General features: G+C 41.2%; 1 protein-coding gene and 1 long non-coding RNA gene across 2 annotated transcripts; one reads left to right on the top strand and one right to left on the bottom strand.

The window, feature by feature from the left end:
• The first annotated feature begins 1,660 nt into the window (after positions 1–1,660).
• Positions 1,661–3,468, top strand: LOC149017362 (HMG1/2-like protein). Its single transcript, XM_089151701.1, has 8 exons — positions 1,661–1,802; positions 1,910–1,964; positions 2,150–2,272; positions 2,453–2,510; positions 2,622–2,666; positions 2,768–2,848; positions 2,953–3,051; positions 3,136–3,468. Exons 2-8 carry the CDS (start codon positions 1,918–1,920, stop codon positions 3,154–3,156), a joined length of 474 nt encoding a protein of 157 aa, XP_089007827.1. The 5' UTR covers positions 1,661–1,802; positions 1,910–1,917; the 3' UTR covers positions 3,157–3,468.
• Positions 3,469–5,324: 1,856 nt separating this feature from the next.
• LOC149017361 (uncharacterized) lies at positions 5,325–25,608 on the bottom strand. Its single transcript, XR_016173164.1, has 5 exons — positions 25,458–25,608; positions 24,056–24,199; positions 23,890–23,970; positions 7,853–7,928; positions 5,325–5,652 (listed from the first exon to the last, which is right to left on the bottom strand). It is a non-coding gene; the product is annotated as an uncharacterized LOC149017361 (long non-coding RNA).
• Positions 25,609–26,462: the final 854 nt, after the last annotated feature.

Below are 26,462 nucleotides of genomic sequence, written 5' to 3'. Positions count from 1 at the left end.
TATGTTTGACTTGTAAGTTTTATATGCATTTGGCTTGTTAGAGATGACTAGAAGATTTAGCATCCAAAATTTGAAATTGCATTGAGATTAGCTTATTTATTTGTTTATCTATTTCTTTGTGATGGGATACCACCAAAATTGATATACTTTAACTTTATTTTTTATAATGAAAATTCATACATTTTGTAATATCGAATATGACAAACATTTTCTAGTTGGATAGGAATATTTTACATTTATTTGATGACCATCATGTTTATACACAATTTTTATATAGCAAATTGTAAATGTAATATTATCACATTTGCCAACGTAGAACTGTTATAGTGGTTGAAACCAACATCTCTTAATGAATAGGTTGTGGGTTCGACTATCACTGAGGTATATTGATATCCTCATACCCCGGGTTAATAAAGCCCAATTTGTAAAAAAAAAAAATTACATTTTTTTTCTATAGTTATTTGGGAGGTAAGTCATTAAAGGAAGCAAGCAAAATAAGATAAAGTTTGGCAGACGAATGTGATAATGTTACCCTCTGCTAAAATCTGCTTCCATGGACCGTTATAGTTGCATGTTTAATGTCTATTTTGTCATTCTAAAATTAAGAAGTCAAAACACAATACTATATTTATTTAGGGAAAAAAAATAAAATCTTACCAATTATCAATTTTAGACTTGTATTATTATGATTTTAGATTTAAAAAAAAGAATATCTAAATTATTTTTTTCTTCTAAGAAAATAAATTTATTAAAATTGATAATGCAAATTAAATAGTAAAAAGATGTCATACAAAAAGAGAATTATAATGGAAGTAGGAACTTCTTAAAATTGATAATATCAAATTGAAAAAAAAAAAAAAAAAAAGAATACTAAATTGAAAGTAGGTATAAAAATAACAAATTAGCAGACTAGTGTTAAATTTTTTATAATTACTAAGCTAATAATGTAATTTAATATAAAATACAAATAAGTAAAATAAAATCTCAGGATTATTTTATAATTTTTAAATAAATAAAAATTACCACATCATTACTTAATTAATAACAAAATGTAGTGGTAGAAGTAATTACAGATAAAGCCGCCTAAGGTTAGATTAATAATTTTAAAAAATATAAAGGATAACATAGTAATTAAGTAATAAACAACAATAATTATTAGAAAAAGAAAAACATGTTAAAAGTAAGACCTGGACTTTTTGGCCCAAATTTGCACGTGGGTATATCCTTTAGCAATTTGACCTCATTGACCTTGCTAGCTTGACCCGGCGAGGATAAAACCGTCATTTGGAACAAAGAAGAGTACAAGAAAAGGGGAAAAAATGAAATAAAAAATGCTAAAGGGCTAGGGCCAGCAGGCAGCAAGGAGAAAGGGAGTAAAATGAAATAAAAGGCCAGTGGTAAAAACCAACCAGGCAGTGGGCCCAGCATTAGATGGGCCACGGGCCCACGGCTCCTTCAATTCTGAATTGCATGAGAGAGCGAGAGAGAGAGCCATAGATTGAAAACAAACACAACACAAAGCACAGAAGGCAAAGCCAAGCAAATAACTAGCAACGTGAGCCAACAGAACGAGAGCACAAGGATAGGTGACGTGGATAAAGATTTTTCAAATCCCGCCCAAACCCGGATTTCATTTCAATTTATGATTCAATTTTAATTTTTGGTTCTCTCGTTATCACCCCCCTCAACCCCTTTCCACATACACACCACTCCACCAAACGAGAGCATATCGCTTCTCTTTGCTTCCCTTCTTTCACTCGCTTTCTCCGCTTCCCTTTCGTTGGGAAACCCTAACCCTAGAGGTAAGAAACGCCTTCGGATTCCCTAACCCTAGCCGATTTCTACCGATTTGCATCGATTTCCGGTCGATTCTGCATTATTATCCGCTGATCTGCTCGTTTGTTTGCAGGATTCACCATGAAAGGAACAAAATCTAAGACCGATACCAGGAAAGCTGATAACAAGTGAGTTTTAATGCTCCATTCGCTTTTATTCTTTGTTCCTTTTTGATTATCTAGGGTTTCCGATGTTTTTATTGAAAAGATGTTTGGATCGAAGAGTTTTAGCTGGTGAATATAACTCCAAAGTCAATTTGATTTTTTCGTTTTTTATACCTTGTGATGTGATCGTTGGTGTTTCATTGTTCAAGGCTTTCGGTGAAGAGGAAAGCTGCCGCTAGTGAGAAACCTAGCAAAAAAACATCCAAGAAGGATAAGTTAGCGAAGGATCCTAACAAGCCAAAAAGGCCTGCGAGTGCCTTTTTCGTGTTCATGTAAAAAGCCTTCTCCTTTATTACTGTATATTTTCGTTTCGATGGATCTAGGTTTTTCGTTACTTTCAATGTATGTATATATTTTTAATTACTGGAGCTAACTTGCGAATTTTTCGTTCATTCTCTTCTGTATCTGTCGATTTCGTCCCTCTCTTGTCCACCATCTCTTCCGGAATGAAGGGAAGAGTTCAGGAAAACTTTCAAGGAAAAACATCCCAACAACAAATCCGTCTCTGTCGTAAGCTCCACTTCGTAGATCCATCACATATTTTTGTCCTTATAATTTTTTTTACCATCGTTAGTCTCATTATGGTGCGTTGTTTTTGTTTCTTTTGAAATAAAAATCTAGGTCGGCAAAGCTGGTGGAGATAAGTGGAAGTCAATGTCAGATGCTGTGAGTATTTTTTGGAATGTTATTCTAAGAATATCGTGTCATCGAAGACGCCAATAGGTTATTCCAAATGGTAAATAATTTTAACCTAATTTTGTTTTCAGGAGAAAGCTCCTTATGTAGCCAAAGCAGAGAAAAGGAAGGTTGAATACAACAAAAACATGCAGGCCTACAATAAGAAACAGGTTTGTTTGATCACAGTGTCTGATTTGATTTCTGGATTTTTACAGTTCTGCTCAAGTGTCGTGATTAATCTTTGTGTTAATTTTTTATTAATTGTCAATAACAGGCTGAAGGAGCAAATGCAGCTGACGATGAGGAAGAATCCTCTGATAAATCCAAGTCTGAAGTGAATGACGATGATGAAGACGAGGATGAAAGCGGAGAGGTTTGTTTTCCACCAATTTATTAGATTGTTTCTTAAATTTTGGGTTTTATTGTTAATGTTTATTCATTTGTTTCTCTCTTACAGGAAGAGGAAGATGACGAGTAGAAGTGAATAGGCGATGGAAGATTAGAAAAAGGTGGAACTTTTTTAGTTGCGTAGGGCTGTTCTAGGATTATCTTCCATTTCTTCTTAACTACTCTTCGGTTGAAAATAGATGCCCCTCCCACCTTTTTTTTTTGTATTAACTTTTGGACTATCAAGAAAGAAAAAGCCATGGTTACGATAACCTTTGTACTTAAATTTTCTTGTTCTAATGATTCCAGTTAGGGCCTTTAATCAATGGGTGTTGCTCTCCCATCTTTTTCTTTTGATCCATAAATTCAATTTGATCTTAGTGCATTGGTTATTATCTTTCCCATCTATCGACTTCCCTGGTTGGAGCTCAGTTTTGAAGCTGGGTATCCGACTGAGTTCTCAAATTGTTGGATAACTGGTCCATCGCTCTAAGTTTGGTGGATCCAGTGCGTGAGATATTGGATTAAGAACACATTTCTTTGAGGTTACATCTCAAGACTTAAATGCTAGGGTATCGAACACTTGGAGGAGCAAGGTGAATGCTATGGAGAGATCGAGTATCTGCAAGGAGGAATGTACATATAGTCCATGTTTTAATTTTTGGGTAGAGAGCAGGCCATTGTTCAGATCCTCGACACTCAAAAAGTTTCACGCGTTTGTGAGTTTGTATTATTACTGGCAGAGAAGGAAAAAAGCAGTGGTCGTTAGGCCTCCGAGTGGCCTACAGCAATATAATCCTCTGAGACTTTTGATTCATGGAAGTCGTTATGTTAAGCAATTATTTTTATAAATTGGTTTTGCGAAGTAATATTTGCATCTGTTGGAGTGAGTGATTTTGAGTAGCTAATTGTTCATTAAAGCAATATGGTGTTCGCAAATCAATCATATTCCCAACTGGCAAACGTTGGTTGCGTTTTTTTGGAAGTTTCTAAACATGGGTTCATAGCTTTTCGATGACTTGTTTTGAAGGGGAGGGATGCGAATTACTGTTTTCGTTCATTTTGTTTTTAGCTCTCTGTATATACCTCCTGCAATAGCATCTTTGGTTACTTTTCGCTGTGTATATATCTTCTGCAATCGCTAAATAATTACTTTGTGCGCCTTGTGTCCTTGTTGGTATACCAGAATTGGCTTTGAAAACCTAACGTAGATGCAGATATTGAGGCTTTGGTATATAAGCATATCCTAACATATAGCAAATGACTATATAAGCAACATGTCAATTCTGCATGAGAAGTCTCATATCTACATTTCTTGTAGAAGTGGCATGTAATATGCATGATCTAGAGCTTTCAAACCAGCGTTTTCGCAAAACCCAGTTCTCTGCTCATTGTATTCAGCATGACGGTGTTGGACACCATACGGGTCATGCCGATACTGATATTGATATAGACTGGCTATACAGTGTTGTGTAACAGTCCAATTCCAGGTTAAACTTGCAGCTATTGATTGAAAAAATATTTACTAGTATTTGGTCTACCCATTTTTTAATTTTGCTTTTGGTATAGAGTCTATCTATTATGATACAATAGGCCGCTATGCTGACATGCTACCTTGTTTTAGAATACTACGATTACCATATAAGGGGTGGTGGGGGTGGTGATTTCCAATGGGTCCTAACTAATCACTGCCAGACTTTGGTGTTGGTCAGTTGCCAAGAGGGTGATATTGGATTCCAGAACTATAGGACCATAGTAAAGAATGAGAAAACAGAATAATCAAATGTTGCCAACGTCAGTTGTGTTCACCAATAGTGACTGCTTACATATGGCACGACGCAGAAGTCAATGACTTGTGATACAGCTTCATTGATTTCAATCGAACACAACTGCAGTGGCATAGATGGCTCTGGCCTGAGATTTGAATGCATTGCAAGAGATGATTCTTACAAGACCTTTGGTTCTCATTACTTGTTTCTTCACAATTAATTCAGCTCTAGTAAACAATCAAAAGTTTCAGAAAAGACGACCTGCAGTTCTGCCAGTGACATGTAACTCCACACATCACATTATTCCGTCGTGAAAAATCCTTTAGATGGATAGCATAGCATATAGCATACAAACTTACTGAAGTAGGGAGAAAATGCAAATATTAATAGGAACTACACTTATTGTCATATATGGTTAAAATATTTGGCGTCCAAGACATTGAACAAAAAGCCTACCCAACAGAAATATTTTTTCTGGCCGTGATAAACACTAGAATTTGACTGAAGGTCAACCCAAAATATTGTGGCATATTCGCACGTGTTTATAGATAACTTTGGCGAAAGTCTTACCAAAAAGATCAATTCTCACCACTTTTTATATATAAATGCAACTATCCTCCAATGAGAGCCCCATCAACCATTTAGAGAGGCCCTTGTCAGCACAATCATTGCAGATTGCACAAAAATAGCTACACTAACTGAACTGAACAAAGACTTCTTTCTTCAACCAACAGGAATAACCCCAAAATATATGATGAAGCTCTGTTGAGAAACTTGTCCAAAGACTGAATTATTTGTTGAAAAGCATGTCTTTGGGCCTGACAAAAATAATACAACCTCATCATATATTGAAAGCAAGAGTTGTAAAAGTGTGAATGCAGCAATCAGGATCTACCTAATGATGAAGGGCTACAAAATTCTTTTCCCTATGGATTAGGTGATGCAGAAACATAACTGTAAAAGCATGCAAAAGGGAAGAAAGCTACTTCTGCAAGACAGCCAATTTGGCACCAAGATGGCAACCACAAGATAGCTGTTTTGATACCTCGTGCTATAGCTCATGTTTACTGCTCATATCCTGTTCTTATTTCCTAAATTTTGTTGTTTACTCAGGCTGGATGAAGTTATTTGATTCCAGTCGTACTTGATCATTGTTACTTTACAAGTTCAAGTTGGTTTGGTCAAATTACAACTCTTCCTTTGATGGTTAATTGGAAGAGTTAAGAGTCAGTTTGTGTTCTCTTTCTTTCCTTCTTGGTTTCATGATTGACTTTGTCTTTCCTTGTATTGGTCAGACTCGGAGTCTGCCGTACTCAAACTTTATAAATCTATGTAGGGTGCTAAAGCCTCAAAAGTAAAATCTGATGAATTAATGAAACTGATACTTTGTTTTTCTCTGGATTTTGAGCTTAGGCATGTGTGGCTCAGTGGATTCCACACCTGCTGGTTGATTATCTTTCCTTTATTCTCTAACCTCTGAATCTTGTATCAGGTCATGTTTTCTGGATTTACGCTCCCTGTGATTACTAATTCTGTTAGCATTTTCTACTTCATTGTCCAGATTAATTGTGGACCTTGCAATTTCAGTTTTAAGTTAACCATTGGTTAGTCTCTGCTGATTCTTGCTACCAATTTGATTATCTACTCGTTTCTGTCAATTTTCCAATTTGACCTTAAGGAACTTACGTCAACTATGATTCTTCATTTCATGATAATGATTCAGTTTCTGTTTTTTGATTTCAGTTCTTTGTTTGGATACCTACTTAACCATCGAATGAGTTTTGTTTGGCCTAAATTGTCCATCTATTCTACAGGTCATGAGCTTTCCTTTTTCCAGATCTCAAATTAGAATCTATCCACCACTTTTAATCAACTTTACAGCACTGTTGTCCTTAATGAATATCCAAGGTTTTGGTCTGATCAGAATTGTTCTCACTAAGTTATCAATTTTCTCTTATATCTGGCTTTTCCACAGTTATGCAACTCTGGGCTAATGCATGTTGCTTTTTAACCCTAGTCTTGTATGTGCTTGGAAACCCAATTAATAGGTTCCAGTGACCTGATTTAGATCCTAAAGAATGTGGATCACAGAAACCATGTTTTCACAAAATTCAGCAGGCAGGTGTGGTTTAATACAATTTGAGATTTCACTTCTCTGGCTTGACTCTGTAAAAGAGAGTTAAATTGAAAGGTGATTTAATGCAATGGAGACCCAAGTTACAATTTACCTAATCCAAGAACAGAACTGATCAAGGAGTAAGAAAAAGAATATCTCTAATGAAGGTGATACTTCTAGTTCACAAGAGAACGGTAATCATTGATTCACTTCAGCATTTCTTCATGACAATAACCAACTAATAAATCAATTCTGTGAGTCACAGATAACATCTAAAAGGACCTAAGACAGAACAATAAATGGATATTGATCGGGTGAGCTTTGCGAGGCAATATATGATATGATCTATTCACACAGATAGATCAACGAAAGAGAGTGAAAACAAACAAAAATCATTTACACCAGTAGATGATTCAGAGGAGAATTCAGGGAGTTTCCTCTTTTATATAGAGGACATGCATGCCCTCTTGCTTACCTAGCCCTATAAAGAAATCGCCTATAGTAGGTATGGAGAATGGAGACTATCTGATACTATGCCCTCGGGATTTGGTTACTTGTTGGACTAAACTGGGGTAGGTGCTCGTACATGAAAGGAATGGACCTTCTATTTCTATTTAATTTAGAGCCAATGCCCGTGTTAGCTTTCATGGAAAGAAACTTTTCATCAGGTAAGGAGTTAGAACAGGCTGAGGCCAAGCCTTCATATCCCTTTAGTAAAGCAAAAATTATTTGCTCTAAAAAGGCTAAATCTCATCCAAAGAACAGTGGGTTTTTAAGTGTCATACTTGGGACTGAAAGAAGTCAAGAAACATAAGCAATGGTGAGTAGGGGGCAGGGCTAAAAAGACAACAGTATTAAGAATTTAAAATACGCAAAGAGATCAAGAGGAAGAAAAGACAGACCTTACATTGGTCATAGATGTAAGAGGAATCCTTTGGCCATCAAAGATCGCCACTTCATACTCTTATGCTTTCATACCTTTACCAGGAATTTGGGAAACAAAGCAGCAGGATATTAGTAAAGCAGTTAATACTGAATGAATGAGTGAATATTTAAACAAGAGAATAAGAAACTAAACGTGAATTAAGTAAACAGAATAGGAAGAAAGAAGAAATAGAAAAGGCCCTTTTAGAGTGAAGAAACCATGATTCTTCATAAAGGGAAAAAATATTTGGAGCATTCAAATGACATCACCAAAGTACACTTCCAGACACCCTGATAATGGAGTTCAGTAACCAAAAATAAAGAAAAGAAATTTTTTGAAATGCATATATGATTTACAAAAAAAGAATTACCCTGTATTAAAAGTAAAGACGGTGCTCTCAATATAATTACAAACTCAATTCAATCAATCATGGTTACACAAGAGTAAGACACTTTGATTGGGAAACCTTTGGAAACTTCAAGTTCACCCTAAATTTGAAAAAAAGTTCTTTCAAAGATCAATAAAGATTACTACAATCCCTTTCGGATTATGAGCTGGTAGCATTGTGTCATCTGAGTGATTTGTTAAATGATAAGTGAGCAAAATGAAGTTGACTCTCAAAGGAAACTGGATGTGTAAAAGATCTAATTACCTCCAGTACTCTCTGTGTCCCCTATGGTTCCGGGTATGCAGCATCTACAAAGGAAAAAGAGTGTTGGGCTTCACCAACGAATACGTGGCTGGCCCTCGAAGGAAAGATTGATGTTTCTAGTTCATGAGGAATTGATGTGTTTTGCAAAGATATGAATAATTTTTGACCATGTAACTATTAATAAACAAAGTAGGGTAGTAGTTACTAGCAAATGAGAAAGCTAAAGTGCTTGAAATTTGAAACACAATGGCAAGGCAATCTCTCTGAGAACATTTTAGATGTAGAATCCAATCCAAGAACCTAAAACCCAATGACAAGCTTAAACACCTGAAAAGGCACCTAACCCAACATAGGCCAATTCACATTTTAACTTTGGATACCTGGAAGAACATCTAATTTGTTGGCTATTTCAACCAGATGGACCTTTCAATTGGATGAATGACTTGTAAGAGTTGAAATTAGTATCAATATGATCCCACTTATCATGTCGATTCTAGTTGCCTCCGCAGGCTATCTCATCCGAAAATATGAAAAAAGACAGCTACAAACTAATTTCTTTGTTAAGCTTATCACAACTAAATATGGCTGTTCACTACCAAGTCTCTCAATCTCACTCATCTCGCTTTTGTTGACGATCTTATAATCTTTTCCAAAGCTGACCATAGCCCTATATCTTCCATCATTTCAGCCCTTTCCCTCTTTGAATCTATCTCTGGTCTCAAGGTTAACCTTGACAAATGTACTTTCTTTCTGAGGTGTCTAAGCCTCTGCGCTCCAACCTCCTAAATCTCCCTAGGTTCAAACCTGATTCCTTTCCTGTCGTTTACCTTGGTCTTCCTCTCATCCCTGGTAGGCTCTCTCGGCATCACTGCTTCCCTATGCTTGATCATATCCGTAATAGTCTTTGCTTATGGAAAAGTAGACTCCTCTCTTTTGCTCCCCTATGCTTGATCATATCCCCAAGTCTATCTCTTCTGCAATGGAATCCCTCTTCGGTGCCTTTCTTTGGAAGGGCCAAGAATCCTCTCGATTCCTTCGCCCCATTAGTTGGTCTAACATCTGTTGACCTAAATCCGCTGGATCCAAGAGGTTAACTCCGTTGCTCTGCTCAAACTCATTTGGAAGATTGTCTCCAAACATGACTCCATTCGGGTTGATTGGGTCCACTCTTATCTCCTCAAATCCAATTCCTTTTGGGCTGCCCCTATCCCTCCTAACCCTTCTTGGATCTGGAGGAAGCTCTCCTGCCATCACCACCCATGTTTCCTCTGGTTCCTTAACTTCCTTTTGACTTGATCCGCGGCATTTGATGGGTATTCTCCTTTATCTTTTCCCTCCCTGCACTATCTATGAAACCCGCATTCCCAAATTCACCTCTCTCTCGACTTTCATCTCTAATGGTTCCTGGGCCCATCTCCCCCACCATAGTCTCACACATGTCTGGAACTCCATTCCCCTTATTTTACCATCCACCCATGATTCATTAGTTTGGCTCCCGTCGCCAACCAAATCCTTCTCCACTTCTTCGACTTGGAACCTTGTTCGCACCCCTTCTCCCGCCTTCCTTGGCCTCCCTTAGTTTGGTTCAAAGGTGATATTCCCCGTCATTCCCTTACCCTTTGGCATGCCCTAAACCTAGCCCTCCCCACCCAAGCTTTGGTTCCTCGACAAATCACTTATTAATATATTGTTGTGTCTTTAATTTGACCAACATCCAAACCGAAAGACTAGTATCCCATCCACACCCCAATTGATAGAAGAATGGCTCCTGCAAAAGAAGTTAGACTCGGGCCGACAAGGATGCCGGGCAACCGCCTCCGATGGCTAAGTCAGTCGGGGAGTAGACTAGGATTCCGAGCTAGTCATGCTTTAGAGATTATCCGAAAAAAGTTTGTGTCCTTACCTAAGGATGGGGACCTTGATAAATACTGTGTGGGTTACCATTCTTAGAGCCAACAGAATCTCGCATACTTGCTTGCCCAATTGTTTTGGGATGGACACCCGATTTGGAGTTCCCATTCATGGTTGATAATCCTTTTTTGCCTTTGCGCCAATGCGGCATTCATTATTGGTTTTATTTAACTAGGGTATTTCCCGACCTATCAGTCGAGTGATAAGCCAAGTGGTCTGCCGACCTTGTACTCATGTGTGTCCGCCTGTGTGTATCTTATTCGTAACACTAGCCCCCTAGCTTGCTTGATGAAGGTTACCATAAGGCAGGTGAGTCCTTATCGGGACATGAATCGGTATGATGTTCCTCTGATTACTTGCGCTTCTCGAGCCACTTAATGGGTGTGGTTACATGCCACCTGACGGGATAGTTAGGTGTGGTTACACTTCATCTCGTAACACAAAACATTGGCCATGTCACTTTTTATTTGTCCGATTAAGATCGTTTCCACTTCTTCCAGAGGTATAAGTAACCCCAACGTTTCCCTATTAGAAGCACTTTGCACATCGTTTTCACTGCTCTTGACTAAGCTCCCGGTCTTTCTTTGCCTTCATTTGCCTTCGCCCTTTTTCATCATATGGTTAAGAAGCGTGACTTAGGTCCTAAAGTATATTTAATTTTGATTTGCCCAAGAACCCGAAGAAGAAAACTCGTCCCGCCCAGGAGGGCTATGCAAGTGAGGGTGATAGTGACCAAATAGGAGCTGTCAGCGTTGTGAAGGATCATCTTAAGGAATTTTATGAGCAATCCTTTGAGGACTTATCCAAGCGATCTCCCGGATACAGTCCTGCTGATGACAATCCATCAGAATTTGATGAGGTCATTAAGTGCAATCCTTCGCCAAGTTTGGTAATCAAGCGGGTCCCTTGTTTGCTCTGGTCGAGGAGGACCCTGATGTAGTTTGTTGGGCTGCCATTGATCCCGAAGACCAGTCCTTGCTTCCTTCCAACTCTCGTGCTGGTCCTTCTTCCCAAACCAAAACCTTTGTTCTTCTTTTCTTGTTCCAAAGTCCGAGTGGGTCTCGTGGCCCTTCCCTCCTAAACTTAATAGGAAGAGGTGGAGTGCTGCTGCCTTAGCTTGGGCCCAGAACAAGCCCTATACTCCCTGGCACGTTGATTATATCCAGAGTACTTCGGGTCCCGACATTTATCCGTGTACCCTTGCACCCATGGATTTGAGTTAGCTAGCTTCTTACTAAGTTCAACATTCCCAAGGGGTATGAGGTCCACCTTTCGATTAAGGTTGATAAGGCCAACTGTCCACCCGAGGGATTCTTTTCTATGTATATTGATGCTTTCATCGGGGGGCAACGACACCCCCTCCATCCTTTCTTCGTGCAAGTTCTTAACCATTTTCTCATTTGCATGGCCAACCTCAGCCCTAATAGTTAGCGTAATGTCATAGGGTTTGTAGGTTTTTCTAATAATCTGGTTGTTGTCTCGACCTTCTGTCTTTTCCATCCCTTCTTTATGCTTTGCCCTCACTCACAGCAAGGTTGGATGCAAAAAGCCCTTCCTGGCTACTCGAGTTCCAGGGCAATTTCGTCGAGCACGAAACCCTCCCGTCCTCTTCTATTCCTTTTGTTAGTGATTTCCAAGAGAGGACAAGGGAGGAGCTTGATAGGTTAAACACCCAGTTAGACCTAACTCCCGAAGAGATGGAGATCATCCGGGAGATGAATCAGGTCGAGGGAGATTCTTGTTGTTCATAGATACACCAAGGAAATCTTCTCTGGTTTTTTTATTATGATTTCAGCCATTGAATTTTGCACTCTGCCCTATGCACATGAGTCCATCATGCATCTCTTATAGAAATTTTCAAGATTTATGTGAAGTGTGTTTTCTTATACTTGATATCATCTTGATTGGCAGCTCATCATGCCTCGCCTCAAGCATCCGTCAGTTCGCGGTGGAGCCTCCGCCTCAAGAAACCCCCCTCCTCCTCGCACTACCCGAACCTAACCTCCTGAGAGTCCACCTAAACTAGACAAATGGTTTAGGGATGCCAAGGCTCAACAGATGTTCCCTATGGTTTCTGCCCGAAGCATCGAGCAAGGTTTCACTGTCGACCTTGATGCCTTCTCCAAATTTCCCATCAAGGAAATGTTCGAAGCTATGGGTTGGGAATCCATGCTTCATGCGGAGGAAGTCACCTACACCCGCCTGGTGAATCATATATATGCAAATCTACGCCATGAGGGAACCAAGGAAAACCTGACAGTCACCTCCTATGTGAAAGGAGTCGACATCATTCTCACCATCCCCTCTTTTTATCCTATCTGTAACATTTCCACAGTGGGTGATCTTCGTTTCTAGACCTACAAAGGTAACCCACCCGAGGATGTTCCTTTAGATGATGTCTATCAAAGTCTCCTCCCCCCTGGTACCCCTCTTCGCTACCACGTGGATATTAAAGAAACAATGTTCCCTGAACATGCCAAGGTTGTCAGCAAAATTACTCAACGGAACCTCATTCCTAAAAAGGGGCATCGGTCTGATATTACCTCTTTGTAAACCTATGTCACTTACTGTATTATTCATCATCAACCTCTCGTCTCCTGTATGCCATACTCAACTACATGATTCAGTCTGTTGTGACTGGAAACAAATGTCTACCATATGGCAATCTCCTCACCAAGGTCTTCAAGCACTTTAAAGTCAATCTGAAGAATGAAGACTCTACCCAACCCCCACCAAGAATAGGCGCCAAAGGCCTCGCTCTCTCCCGCAAGTGAACAACGGCACAAGCCCGTCAAAGAGGTGCCCCTCAGCCCATGGATGTAGAAGGCACCTCAGCTGGGCCACAACAGCCATCTGCCTCGAGATTTCAGGCTCTTGATTCTCGACTAACCAACATGCAACAACACTTTGATGCCCGTATTGATTCCATGGGACATCGTGTGGATACTGTTGAAGGGATGATTGCTCATCAAACCATCATGATGCAACATATGATGACTCATCTCAAGATTCCTCCTCTACCAGCTTAGGGAGTCGAAGAAGCAGACGGTGATGACGCCGAAGATGAGGATGAAGAAGGAGATGACGAAGATATTGAGGTCAGTGGCAGTGGCAGTGGCGATGATGGAGAGGGCAGCGAAGATGATGACTAGTTTCCATAGCTTCTCTTTATGTTTCTGTTTTGTGGAAGTGTTTTGTTTTGTTTAAGTTGATGACTCGTTTCAGTGGCTCTGTTTTTATGGTTATGATATTTATGATGTTATAGCTCTTGCATTTTTATTCAAACACTTGTCTTTACATCTTTCTTTTATTCTTATTTGATGTAAATGACATATAATGCAATGCAAGTTCATGTTTTTATCTTATCCATTGTTCTCTTGTTTTTTGGTACAAGGGAGAAGCTCATATTTAGGGGGAGCCTGCCATACTTTTCCTCCTTTTTGTTTCTGACAAAGGGGGAGAAACTAAGGAGTCAGTTAAAACTCTCCTTAGACTGTAGATCATAGCATGAAGGTTGGAAACATATATGATGGTTTAGATACTGCTTAATAGGAGTAATAAGTATACTTCATGGCTATATGATCATTCAAGTGCATAAATGGTAATGTTTACAATTTTCTATCATTTTATCACTTGCATGTTTGTCATCATCAAAAAGGGGGAGATTGCAGGGAAATGCCATGTCAGCATTTGCCACATCGGTCTCTAATCAGTTTTGATGATGACAAACACTCTACTAATGATTCCATGTAGATGTGTTTTGTCCAGCTCATCACTACAGTGAATCTCGTTGAAAAATAACCAGATCAAAGAATTACCGGAGAGTCCAGCTCAACTCAAATCATTTTAGAAAAGAACCAAAGTCAACATGAGTATCAAGACCGTTGCTCAAGATCAAGCCAAAGATCAAGTCAACGATCAAGACTTAGGCTGAATTAAGGCTTAGGACACTCTCGCATACACATTAATGTAAATGCATCAATCATATGTAATTCATGTTACTAGAGTGACTTAGGACATGTTAATGAGGTGTACAATGCTTAAGGTTGACCAAAAAGTCCAAAAACCCAAGCCATGTCCCAGCCCCAAAGTTGTTTAGCAGAACAGAGCTCAGACGGTCGACCGTCCGTAATGTGTTCTCTAAGTTTCTCCGAAACAGAAGGCCAGATGGAATTTCTGTCTGGGCTAGTTCAAGCCAGACGAACGACCGTCTGGGCAGACGGCTGACCCTAACTTGAGTATAACGGCTAGTTTTAAATAGATATTCTCAACAGCTGTGTTTCAACGGATAGTATTGAGACAGCTGACCGTCTGGGCAGATGGACGACCGTCTAGAGTAAAATCTCGCTGAGATTTTATATCCGTTGGGGAAATGGGGAGGGCATTGAATTGAGGTCTATAAAAGCCCAACCACCCCCATTTGAGAATTATTCCTCTCCCCCATCAAGCAGATACTCACTCACAAGTGAAAGAGCCAATCCTTGGTGTTTTAGCACCATTACTGTCTTCCCAACTCCATTCAACTTTGAGGGATATTCCAAAGTTAATAAACAAGTTCGCTGAAGCAAAGCTTGGAGTTATTGAAGGTCATTGAAGTCTTTATTGATGCACTGTTGTTCTTGATTCATTCATTCATTGCATCACTCACACACAAGGGGTAAAGTGTCACTCTCCTTGTTAGGTAATATCTAACACTTCTTGTATTATTGAATTCTAGTATAGGTTGATTAGAATTTGTTGTTTGGGTGCTCTTGTCCGTGAACGAAGATTACTTAGGTGCTCTTGCCCGTGAACAAAGATTGTAAAGGGTACTCTTGCCCCGTAACAAAGATTGTAAGGGTTTGACTCTCTACCCATCGTATTGAAAGAGATTCATTAGTGGAATACTCTCTTGAGGCTAAGAGAGGAGTGGACGTAGACTCGTAGAGTCAAACCACTATAAATTCTGTGTTGTGATTGCTTGTCTTATTAGATTTCGTTTAAATTGTCAATTTACCTTGAAATTGCAATCAAACCGAGAATTTAGTATAATCCACGAGGTACAACCTAATCACCCCCCCTCTAGGTTGCACCAACAAACTTGATTTTTTATCCTACTGGCTTATTAGGACAAGAATTGTGTGTAACAGCTGGTGACAGATCATTCCTTTTTTATTTTATTGCAGCCTCCCAAGTCCCACCTTCTTTCTCAATCCCGCTTCTCTTCTATAGTCATTCCACATCATGTTAGTCTCCCCCTCACACTCCCACTTTCCTTGTTTGACAACTTCATTAGTAAAAGATTTCAAGCAATCTCCTTTTTAAGCTCACCAACCTATCCAAATATACTCAATCCCACACTTTTTATGAGTCTGTGGAGTGAGGCAAACATCCAAGACAACAAATCTATATGCTTTCTAGTTAGACTCTCCCTAGAATCCCCTTGTAGTCCTTACATAAAAATCTATTAGATCCTCTTGTTATGAAGAAATCTATTTGCCTACTACAATGTCCACTTTTAGAGGTAATCAAATGCTATTCTCTTGCCAAATTATGGATGGCAACTAAACCAAAAGCAACAACAAAGTCTAAAAAACATAGATCCCCTCCTTTTCTCTCTTCCCAAAACCATATCTATGTATGCCTCCGTAACCTCTTTCATGTTCCAAGATATGTCAATTTGGATCAACCCCTTCAATAATTTTCTCCCAGACAAATTCCTTGCACCAGTCCATCCATTTGTACTATATACGCACTATATATTTACAATCTCTACACCCAACACAAGCTTGATGGATATACTCTTACCGCCAAATCATTAACATCCACCACACGATTCTTTAAATCTTCATTCATTAGTATACCTACTCAACTTTTATCTGAATTCAACCCTAAAAGGGTAGGGGAAAAGTCAATTGTGTCCTCCTTAATATCCTTGGGGTCTTCAATAGATCACCCCTTTGTGCCCTTCATCTCTAAGATGTGATTTTGATTCTACCTACAATTAACCTTTATAAAAAAAACTATTATTCCCATCTCCAAGCTATAACTAGTAACAATTGCTCCCTAAATATCTCCTTCAGATTTCTTTTTCTCTTCATGGGTAAACTACTAAGTAGTTATCAAATACTCCTTTCAGCTTCCTTCGATGCTAGAGAGTGCCAGATTCTTGTTTATTCCATGATTTCAACTCAATTTAAACATTTCACAGTGAGGCAGCAATGCCCATTAAAGGTTTTGAACAATAGTTGACTAGCTTGCCCCATCCTCTTCTTACAGCGTGATCATAGTCAAGAGATCCAAGCCTCAAAGAATCACTCTCATCAATATTCACTATTTCTTATCCTTATATAATAGACTAGAAGTTACAATCCCTATAGTCTTCAATAAACCTATCTCCGAGCTTCTTTATTCGAAGTTTTTCACAACTCCAACAACACATTAATCATTGTTGTTATCTCATCAAACAAAGCAATATATCCTCACTAAAAAGCATACACCACATAACCTCCACCTAAGTGTTCCTAGTTAAGTTATTAACAATAGAATCAAACAAATATCAGAATAGAGTGATCCTTGATGTAACTCCTTAAAATTTAAAAATTAAAACCTTGAATTTATCTTTCCTTTTTTTTTTTTCTTTTTTTTTTTTTTTTTTTTTTTTTTTTTTTTTTTTATTATAAATTATTTTTTTTTTTTTTTTTTTTTTTTTTTTAAAAAAAAAATATTATAAAAAATTCTTTCTTTTTTTTTTTTTTTTTTTTTTTTTTTTTATTTAATAAATAAAAAAAATATAAATTTTTTTTTTTTTTTTTTTTTTTTTTTTTTTATTTTTAAAATATTTTCATTTTTTTTTTTCTTTTTTTTTTTTTCTTTTTTTTTTTTTTTTTTTTTTTTTTTTTTTTTTTTTTTTTTTTTTTTTTTTTTTTTTTTTTTTTTTTTTTTTTTTTTTTTTTTTTTTTTTTTTTTTTTTTGCTTCGCCATGTCCATTAGCGTCCCCCCTTCATCCTCCCATCCCCCCCCCCTCCTAGTTACCCATCGCTAGCCTCTGCCTCTTCCTCTCTTCCTCCTGAAATTGCCTCCTCCAGCATCCATGAGCAGCCACCCAAACCTTGGTCATCTCTCTTCTCCCCTTCCCACTCCCCTATCCCTTCTCTCCCCTCTCTTGACTGCAATCTCTCGTTCATTCCTCCCTCCCCTTCCACGGATCTCCCCCCCTTGGTTCATTGTCCTGCTGAAGCCACTTTTGATAGCATCCGGCACTGGGGTCTTGCGGTTCTTGGCCATTTTATGGGCCCTTGCCCTCCTCTTGGAATCATCAAAGCCTCCCTGTCCAAGCAATGGAAGGCCCAAGACTCCATGGGTACTTTCATGATTGATTCCAACACCTTCCTGTTCAAACTCTCCTCTCCTTCTTGCAAAACCAAAGCGATCGAAGGTTCCCCCTGGTTTGTTGGCAAATCGCCCATTTTCATTAAATCTTGGGAACCTTCTATGCCTCTTTGCAGGGTTGATTTCAATACGATCCCCCTGTGGCTCAACCTCCCTGGCCTTCCCCTGGATTTCTGGAATCAGGAGTGCCTTAGCCGTATTGGTTCAGCGATTGGTCGACCTCTCCGCACTGACCTGAAGACTATTAGACTTGAACGTCTCTCGTATGCTAGGATCTGTGTTGAAATCTCAGCAGCCAAACCCCTTCCCCCTTATATCACCATTGAAGACGACAACGGTTTGCACTATAACCAAACCATTGCCTACGATTGGATTCCGACGAGGTGTGACGCTTGCGCTTCTTTTGGTCACGACGGTTCTTCCCGCTCTTGATCGTCTCGGTGATTAACTCATCTCAAGGTATTTTGCCCCTGCCAGTTTCATCGAATGCTCCGCCAGCCTCCAAAGCTCATGCTCCCTCTCAAGACGAAGGAAACTTGGTCGATGCCCCACTTGCCATCAGAGCCCAAGTTCCCTTGCCTGCTGAAGAAAGAATGGACAATACTTTGTGTAATCTTGTTCAGACCCCTTTAATTGACCGCCTCGAGTTGATTTCTACGACTGTTGCTCCTGCGGATGTGCCTCCGACTCTCCCGGCGACGACGAAGACCTACCGGAGGAATCGGAAAAAGAAAGAAAAGAAAAAAAAATCCCGATATTCCTCTGGTACTGTTCCTCCATCTTTTCAGGACCCTGCAAACCCTGCTTCTCAGGGATTAGGCACTGCCACTTCTGACGGTGATCTGATAGAAGCTTCCCCCTCTCACATCAATGGTATCGTGGACGAAACCTCCGCCTGCTGGTTGTCGCAAGAGCAGAATTTCTCTGATCCTGACCATCTCGATAGCCTGCCTTCGTCCTACCTTGTTGCTGGTCAAACTGCTCCGGCTTTACCGCTGCAAACCTCTGCCAAGCTTTTGAGCCTCCACCAACCCTTATCACCTGCTTTGGCTCCGACTTTGCCTCGAGACCATCCATCTCCTCTGAAGATTCCCCTAGCCCTTTTCAATGATGACGTTGAGCTCTCTGCCTCTAACCCTCTTATCCCTCTCCTTAACCCTTGTGCTTCTGGGCCGTCTCCAAGCCCACCTGACCTTTTTTCCCGCCAGCCCTCTTCTAAAGCGCCTAACACCCTTGGTCCAGCCCAATCCCAAAATCATAAACATGTTAGCCCACCTCTGAACCCTCTCTCTCGTCAGCCCATCTCTAAACCACCTAAAGCCCCTGGTCCAACCCAATTCCAAAATCAAAAACAGTTTAGCCCACCACTGAACCCTCTCTCTCGCCAGCCCATCTCTAAACCTTTTAAACCCTCTGGCCCAACCCATACCCTAACCCATGAACCTACTAACATTCCAACCCATTCTTCTTTATCCAACGACCTGGACCCATCCCATTGTCCTCCTTCTCCGCCCATCAGTCTCACGCCAATCAACCCTCTTTGTCCCCAGAACTCACCTCCCGCTACATCTGTCCCGGTTAGCCCTTCTACCTCTTTCTCCCCTGGCTCTGGTTCCACCATTGACCCGAGTATTTTTGAAACCCCATCTCCTTTGCACTCCCCATCGTGTGAAGCCCCTGACCTATCTCCTCTTCCCATCCCAACTGCTGCTTCGCTCCTTTCTAGCCAGTTAGAGGCCCTCTCCCCATCTCAGCAGTAGCTATGTCCAGTATTCTCATTTGGAATGTTAGAGGGCTGAGTGCCCTTTCTAAGCAAGCTGAAGTCAAGCATTCCATTCGTGATTTGAAGGCTTCTTTTTGTGCCATCATTGAAACCCATATTCACATAGACAATGCCCTTCGGATTGCCAAATCAATAGCCCCCTCTTGGTCTTTCCTTTCTAATTCTAATCTCGCCCCTAATGGTCGCATCTGGATTCTCTGGGACCCCTCAAAATTCCAGGTTTCCCTCATTTCCTCGTCCCCTCAATTCATGCACCTCCAGCTTTCTTCTCCTTCTTCTCCCCTCTCTTCCTTACCATTATTTATGGCTTCAATAGGCCTCTCGAGCGCTCCCCCTTTGGTCCGATCTCCGTTCCCTGGCTTCTTCCCCCGGGGGCTCCTGGGGGATCGGTGGCGATTTTAATATTGTCCGGTTTTCGCATGAGAGGGTGGGGGTTCCCGCCCGGACCCTGTGGCTGTGGATGATTTCAATTCCTGCCTTGAGGATTCGGGTCTCTCTGATCTCCGCTGGTCTGGCCACCTCCTTACGTGGCATAATAGGAGATCTGGAGATGCTCGCATTGCCTCTAAGTTGGATCGCTTTCTGGTCAATGAACCCTGGCTCTCCTCCTTCCCTGCCTCCCATGTCAATTTCTCCTCTCCTGGCCTCTCTGATCATTCTCCCTGTATCCTTCACCTCCTTGACCCGCCCTCCTTTGGCCCTAAGCCCTTCAAATTCTTTGACATGTGGACTTCCAACCCCTCCTTTCTCCCCACCGTCGCTGAAGCTCCGGAGCCAGCCGGTGCATTGCAATTCCCTCCCTCTTATTGCTTTGGCCCGCAAGCTCAAAAATACCAAGATCGCCTTGCGATCCTGGAACTCCTCCACCTTTGGAAATATCTCTTCTCAAGTCTCCACTTGCCGTTCTAATCTCTCTAGGGTCCAGCTCCTCCTCCAGGACCACCCTTCGGACCCTTCTCTTGCAGAGGAAGAGCGAGTGCTTTCCGCTTCTCTTTCCTCTCTCTCCTCCCAGGAGGAAAGTTTCCTTCGGCAAAAGGCGAGAATTAAATGGCTTGACCTTGGGGATGCCAATACAGCCTATTTCCATCGCTCCCTTAAAGGTCGGCTCAACTTCAATTCCATTCCCTGTCTCCTCTCAAGAGACGGTTCGTGGATCTCGGATCCATCTAGCATTAGGAATGAGGTTGTCTCCTTCTTCTCCACACTTCTCTCCCCTCCCACTCTCCCAGCCCGCCCTTCTCTTCCCCCTCATTTGATCAACAAACTCGTCTCTCCTCAAGACCAAGTTTTTCTCCGATCCATCCCCTCCCCCGATGAAATCATCTCTGCCGTCCGCTCCCACAAAGCCAACCGGGCCCCTGGCCCTGATGGTTTTAGTATGGGATTCTTTCTGTCTACCTGGGATTTCATCGTCAACGACCTTGTCCTTGCCATTCGCAGCTTCTTCTTCAATCCTTCTCAGCTTTCCTCCATTAACCAAACTTTTATTTGTCTCATTCCCAAAAAGCCTGGGGCTTCCTCCCTCATTGATTTTCGCCCCATCTCTCTCTGCAATGTCATTTACAAATTCATCTCAAAGATTCTTGCTAACCGAATTAAGAAGGTCATCCCGTCTCTGGTGAGTTCCAACCAATCTGCATTCATTTCTGGTCGCAGTATCTCGGATAATATTCTCCTCTGTGCTGAAATTGTCCGGGGCTTCGATAGGTCGTCCCACTCTCCGGCCGCTCTCCTGAAAGTTGATCTCCATAAGGCCTTCGATTCTATCCGTTGGGATTTCATTAGCGAGGTCCTTTCTGCTATGAGATTCCCTCCGACTTTTGTCCATTGGATTGAGATTTGCATCTCTTCCCCCCTTTTCTCCATCATCACCAATGGTTCCCCTGCTGGCTATTTCCCTTCTAGAGTGGGAATCCGCCAAGGTTGCCCTCTCTCCCCCTATCTTTTCTCCCTTGCCCTTGAGGTTCTCTCCCGCACCCTTCAATCTAACACGGACCTGCACCTAATCTCTCCCATCCCTAAGTGCAGATCCTCAAATCTTACTCATCTTGCCTTTGCGGACGACCTTATGATATTCTCCAAGGCTGACCACCAATCTATCTCCACCATTGTCTCCTCTCTTTCCTCCTTCGAATCTCTCTCTGGCCTCCGTGTCAATCTCAGTAAATCTACTATTTTCCTCTCTGGAGTCTCGGACTCCACTCGGGCTTCCCTCCTTCAGCTCTCTGGTTTTAGCCCTGGCTCCCTCCCGGTGACCTATCTTGGCCTCCCCCTCATCCCTGGTAGGCTCACCCGCCACCACTGTGCTCCTATGCTTGACCATATTAGGAAAAAGCTTCAACTTTGGAAAGGAAAGCTTTTATCCTTTGCGGGTCGAGTCGTGCTCATCCAATCCGTTCTCCAATCTTCATACCTGTACTGGAGCGGTATTTTCTCTATCCCGAAATCCATTATCCATTCCATGGAATCCCTCTTGTGCATTCCTTTGGAAAGGCCAAGAATCTTCCCGATTCCTTCACCCCCATCGCTTGGGACTCTGTTTGTCGTCCCAAATCTGAGGGAGGCCTCGGGATCCGCCGCATTCTCGATGTTAATATGGCCTGTCTTTTGAAACTCATTTGGAAGATTGTATCTAAGCAAGACTCTATCTGGGTCTCGTGGGTATACTCTTACCTTCTCAAGCAAGACTCCTTTTGGACAGTTTCATGTCCCTCCAATCCGTCTTGGATTTGGAGGAAGCTCCTTCTCCTCCGTCCCCGAGCTCTCACAAGCAATATCGGTCCAAATCTCGCTTGGAAATTCCATCCTTTTTTGGCTCGACCCCTGGCATCCGTTGGGCGTTCTCTATTCCCTCCTCGGCCCTCGCGCTGTCTATGAGACTCGTATCCCCAAATTGGCCACCCTTGATGCCTTCATCTCCAATGGGTCATGGTCCCCTCTTCCCCACCCCAGTCTAGCCCCTGTTTGGAATGCCCTCCCCCCCATCCTTAGTCAGTCGTGTGACGCCACCATTTGGTCCCCTTCCACCACTAAGTCTTTTACCACAGCCTCTGCCTGGAACCTGCTTCGCCCACACCACGACCCTGTCCCTTGGTCCCGGTTGGTTTGGTTCAAAGGTAACATTCCCCGCCATTCCCTTACCCTATGGAGAGCCCTTAACCTTGCCCTTCCTACCCAATCATTCCTTATCAGCCGCCATATCCAAGCCACCCCAAACTGTTCTCTTTGTTGGAACGCTTCAGAGGACATTGACCACCTTTTTTTCTCCTGCCCCCTTTCCCGATCCCTCTGGATCAGAGCCATTGCATCCATCTGGCCCCGCTCGAGACGTTCTCATGGTTTTGCTCGGGATTGGTCATGGTTCTTGAGAAATTTTGCTGGTCAAACTATTTGCGATCGCATTGGCAAGTTAGTTTTCGGTGCCACCATCCATCATCTCTGGTGGGAGCGAAACATTAGAAGATGGACTTCCAAATCTCGCTCTATTGACTTGATTTGGAGTGCCATCTACTTTGATGTATCATCTAGAGTGATGTCCATCCCCCATCCCCCGGTGTTTGACTCTCCCAGAAATAGGCTTATTGTTAGCTTCTGGGGTCTCAGCTCTACCTTTTCCACCCCAGATATAGGTTAACTGTTAGTCTCTGGGGTCTCTGTTCTTTGCTCTTGAGCTCCTTGCTCCTTTTGTGCTTGTATATTGCTAGTTGTTCTTTTATATAATTATTTATTCATCCAAAAAAAAAAAAAAAAAAAAAAAAAAAAAAATTTTCTTTTAGCTCAAACTTAACCCGCACCCCATAAAAAAGGGACTACTCCCTCCCCTTCAATAAAAAAAAAATTGGGTGGTTGTTTCCCAAACACAAAGAAGTTAAAATTAATTTATTTAAATTAAAATTATAAAAAAAAAAAAAAAAAAAAATAATTAAATTTAATAAATATAAACACATAGAATTAGAAGCATTCATCTGTCGCACCAAGCCTTGTCTATCATAAGGGTTTTCCTTGTATACTTGATAAAGCCATCTTCATCAGTTGTTAAACGATCAGTTTAACTCTTAATGACCTATCAGTTTCAATGGTATATGTCCCTCAATTTAGCAAGAAGAACAAGTACAAATGTAAACCGTCATTTTTGCAATTATATTTCTTTCCAATACCAAGCATTACACCTTGCATCCAAAATTATGAAGTTGCAGCAACTTAAATTAAGGCAACAAAATATCCATGTAACTTAGACTCACCCAACTACCAATTGTCTATACAAAATAAACTCAAAAGCTGTATAAGGCCAGATTACCTAGCAGTCTAGAGAAGGGGTAGAGCCCTTTGAGCACCATCAATCCTCCTATGTTTTTGTTCCGACATTTTTTGTGCTTTACTGAAAAAGGAAGATAGAAACCTGTCACGACAAATAGAGAAAGAAAGTATAAAGATTAGGCACATCAAAATGCAGATATGCATACCTTATAGGTAGCCCCATCTTTCCTTCTTTTACTAAGACTTTTGCATGGGTTACCATACTTCTTCTCTTGTAATTTCATGATTAGTTTCATGGAAAATCCAATAATCAAACAACCTTTTTAACTCCTCCAATGATATTTCATGACCTGATGGAAAATGTTGAATAGCAGCAATTAACAGAAATTCATGAAATTGTAATCTTAAACCGCTTTTAAAAATTATCAAAAAATCCAGCAATATGATTGAAAAATTAAAAGAAAAAGGAAATAGAAGTATAAAAGTGTATGCAATCTCTTTGGCAGCAAATCAAAATGAAATGAAGTGAACTAATCTAAAAAGAAAATGGGAACTTATACATGTTGTGCAAAATTATCTTAAGTCTTACATCTGTCACCAATGCAAAGTAATTAGATGCAAATTGAGGGGATCTCAAAGGACAGAAATAAACTTGGAAGGAGGTAAAAGTTGACATCTCAAAGCAAATCACATAGCTAAACGACCAAACATAGGACACAACCCTCAATGAAGTGAAGGAGCAGAAGGAACATAGCAATAAAGCCCCAAAAAAAAAAAAAGAACTGCAAGACACATTAGAAGGGGGCAAATTGCATTTAACCCATATAAAAAACACAGGTAAAGCAGGAATAAATAAAAACAGATTGACATAAGAGATGAAAAAATATGAAAAAATAGAATAGCAAATTAGCAAACCCTAGAAAAGAGGGATTTCAGAGAAGATATAGAAGCAGGGACGGCCGAAGAAACGGGGTCCCAGAAGAACTTCGAACAGAACTTAACAGCCGATATCAGGGCAGCGATCGAACAGAGAAGCAGAGTTAGATTCTTATCCCCAAGTAGCAACGAATAGCAGAGAAATGGACTGGGGTTTGGGGTTTGGGCCTTGGGGGTTGAGGATTGGGAGTCGCGGTATAACAAGTTTTTGAAAAATTTTGCGCGGGACTAGATCGGCGAGCATATTTAGGTTTTCCTTTTCATCTTTAAAGGAAAAAACAACAATGGGACAATAGAAGATATGCAAGGTAACCAAAAATTTCATTTGAAGAGCAAACTAGAAAACCGTATAAAATAGGGTTGGCAGAGAAGCCGACGCTTCCCAACGAATATCAGAGAAAGGTTTTGCAAGTTGGGGGTTGGGGATTAGAAGTCGGGGTCGGATGTCGTTGAGAGATAGATCATCGTTTCAGCAACACCAACCCGTATGACAAATTTGAAATATTTTGCCCGGAACTGGGTGGGCGGGCTATTTTTTTTTCATATTCAAAGCAGAAAAAAACAATGAAGAAACAATTGAAACAATCGACAACATATAGAATAACCCTAAGTTTTATTTGAATATCAAATAGAAAACCCTAGACAAATAGGGGTTGCAGACAAGAAACGAACCAGAGAGAACCGAAGAAACTCCAACGCACAAGAATCCCGAACACAGAGCTTAACAGCCGATATCGGAACTCCGATCGAAGAGAAAATAGGAATTAGATTCTTATTCCCAACTCGCAGCCAGTAGCAGACCAAGGGGTTGGGAGCCCGGAATTTGAAGTGGGGGATCGGAAGTCCCCGCCCCCGCGACACCAAACGGTATAAATAACATTTTTGAAATAGTATGGGCGGGAACCAAGTCGGTGAGGGCCCCCGGCAAGGCGCCCGCGACCCCACCCGCGGGCGGGGGCAGCGGGGGGGGGCATCATATTCAAAGCGAAAAAACAAGAAACAAACAAACAACGAAACCAGTTAAATATCAAAGCCGACAAAGGGGGCAAAACGACCGGGCCGAGACACCGACCGACGACGCCACGCGAAAAGGAAGACCCAACCGCGGGGCCAGGGGGGGGCGGAGAAGGGGGACGGCCCCCCGGAAACCGAAAAAGGGCGGGACCAAGCGGGTGGGAACCCGGCAGGGCCCCGGGCGCCGCGGGGGGGCCGGGGTCCGGGTCGCCGGCCTGCTTCCCCCCCCGTGGTACCAAGTCGGTGATTTTATTTATATTTTTTATATTTTTATTTATTTAACATAAAAGGATCGGACTCAATTTAAATACTGACAAAATAGATCATATATGAGACCCCTGTGGATCTCTCTTTGTTATATAGTTGAAAAGCATTACGGAAGCACATTGTTCTTACCGGGATCTCTCCCTTGTTATATAGTTGAAAAACATTGGTGTTTGAGTAGCCCGTCCATCATCACATCCCCGCTATAACGACTACTGGAAAAAGCCACCTTACTCTCTCCAATATAGACTTTCTCTCTTCTCTTCCATCATTCCCCTACCAATGGTACATTCCAAATTGTGTCGCTTGAAGATGAAACTTGGGATTCCATCGGGAATGGAAGGATCCCAAGTCTCAATTGTTTAAACAATAGAAAAAGAACTAAAAGTGAGTAGAGTA

The sequence above is a fragment of the Hakea prostrata genome, chromosome 4 (genome assembly GCF_041222555.1).
Source record: "Hakea prostrata isolate BN-2017 chromosome 4, UWA_Hpros_2, whole genome shotgun sequence".
Taxonomy (NCBI): Eukaryota; Viridiplantae; Streptophyta; class Magnoliopsida; order Proteales; family Proteaceae; genus Hakea; species Hakea prostrata.
This window is presented reverse-complemented; position numbering and strand designations above follow the sequence as displayed.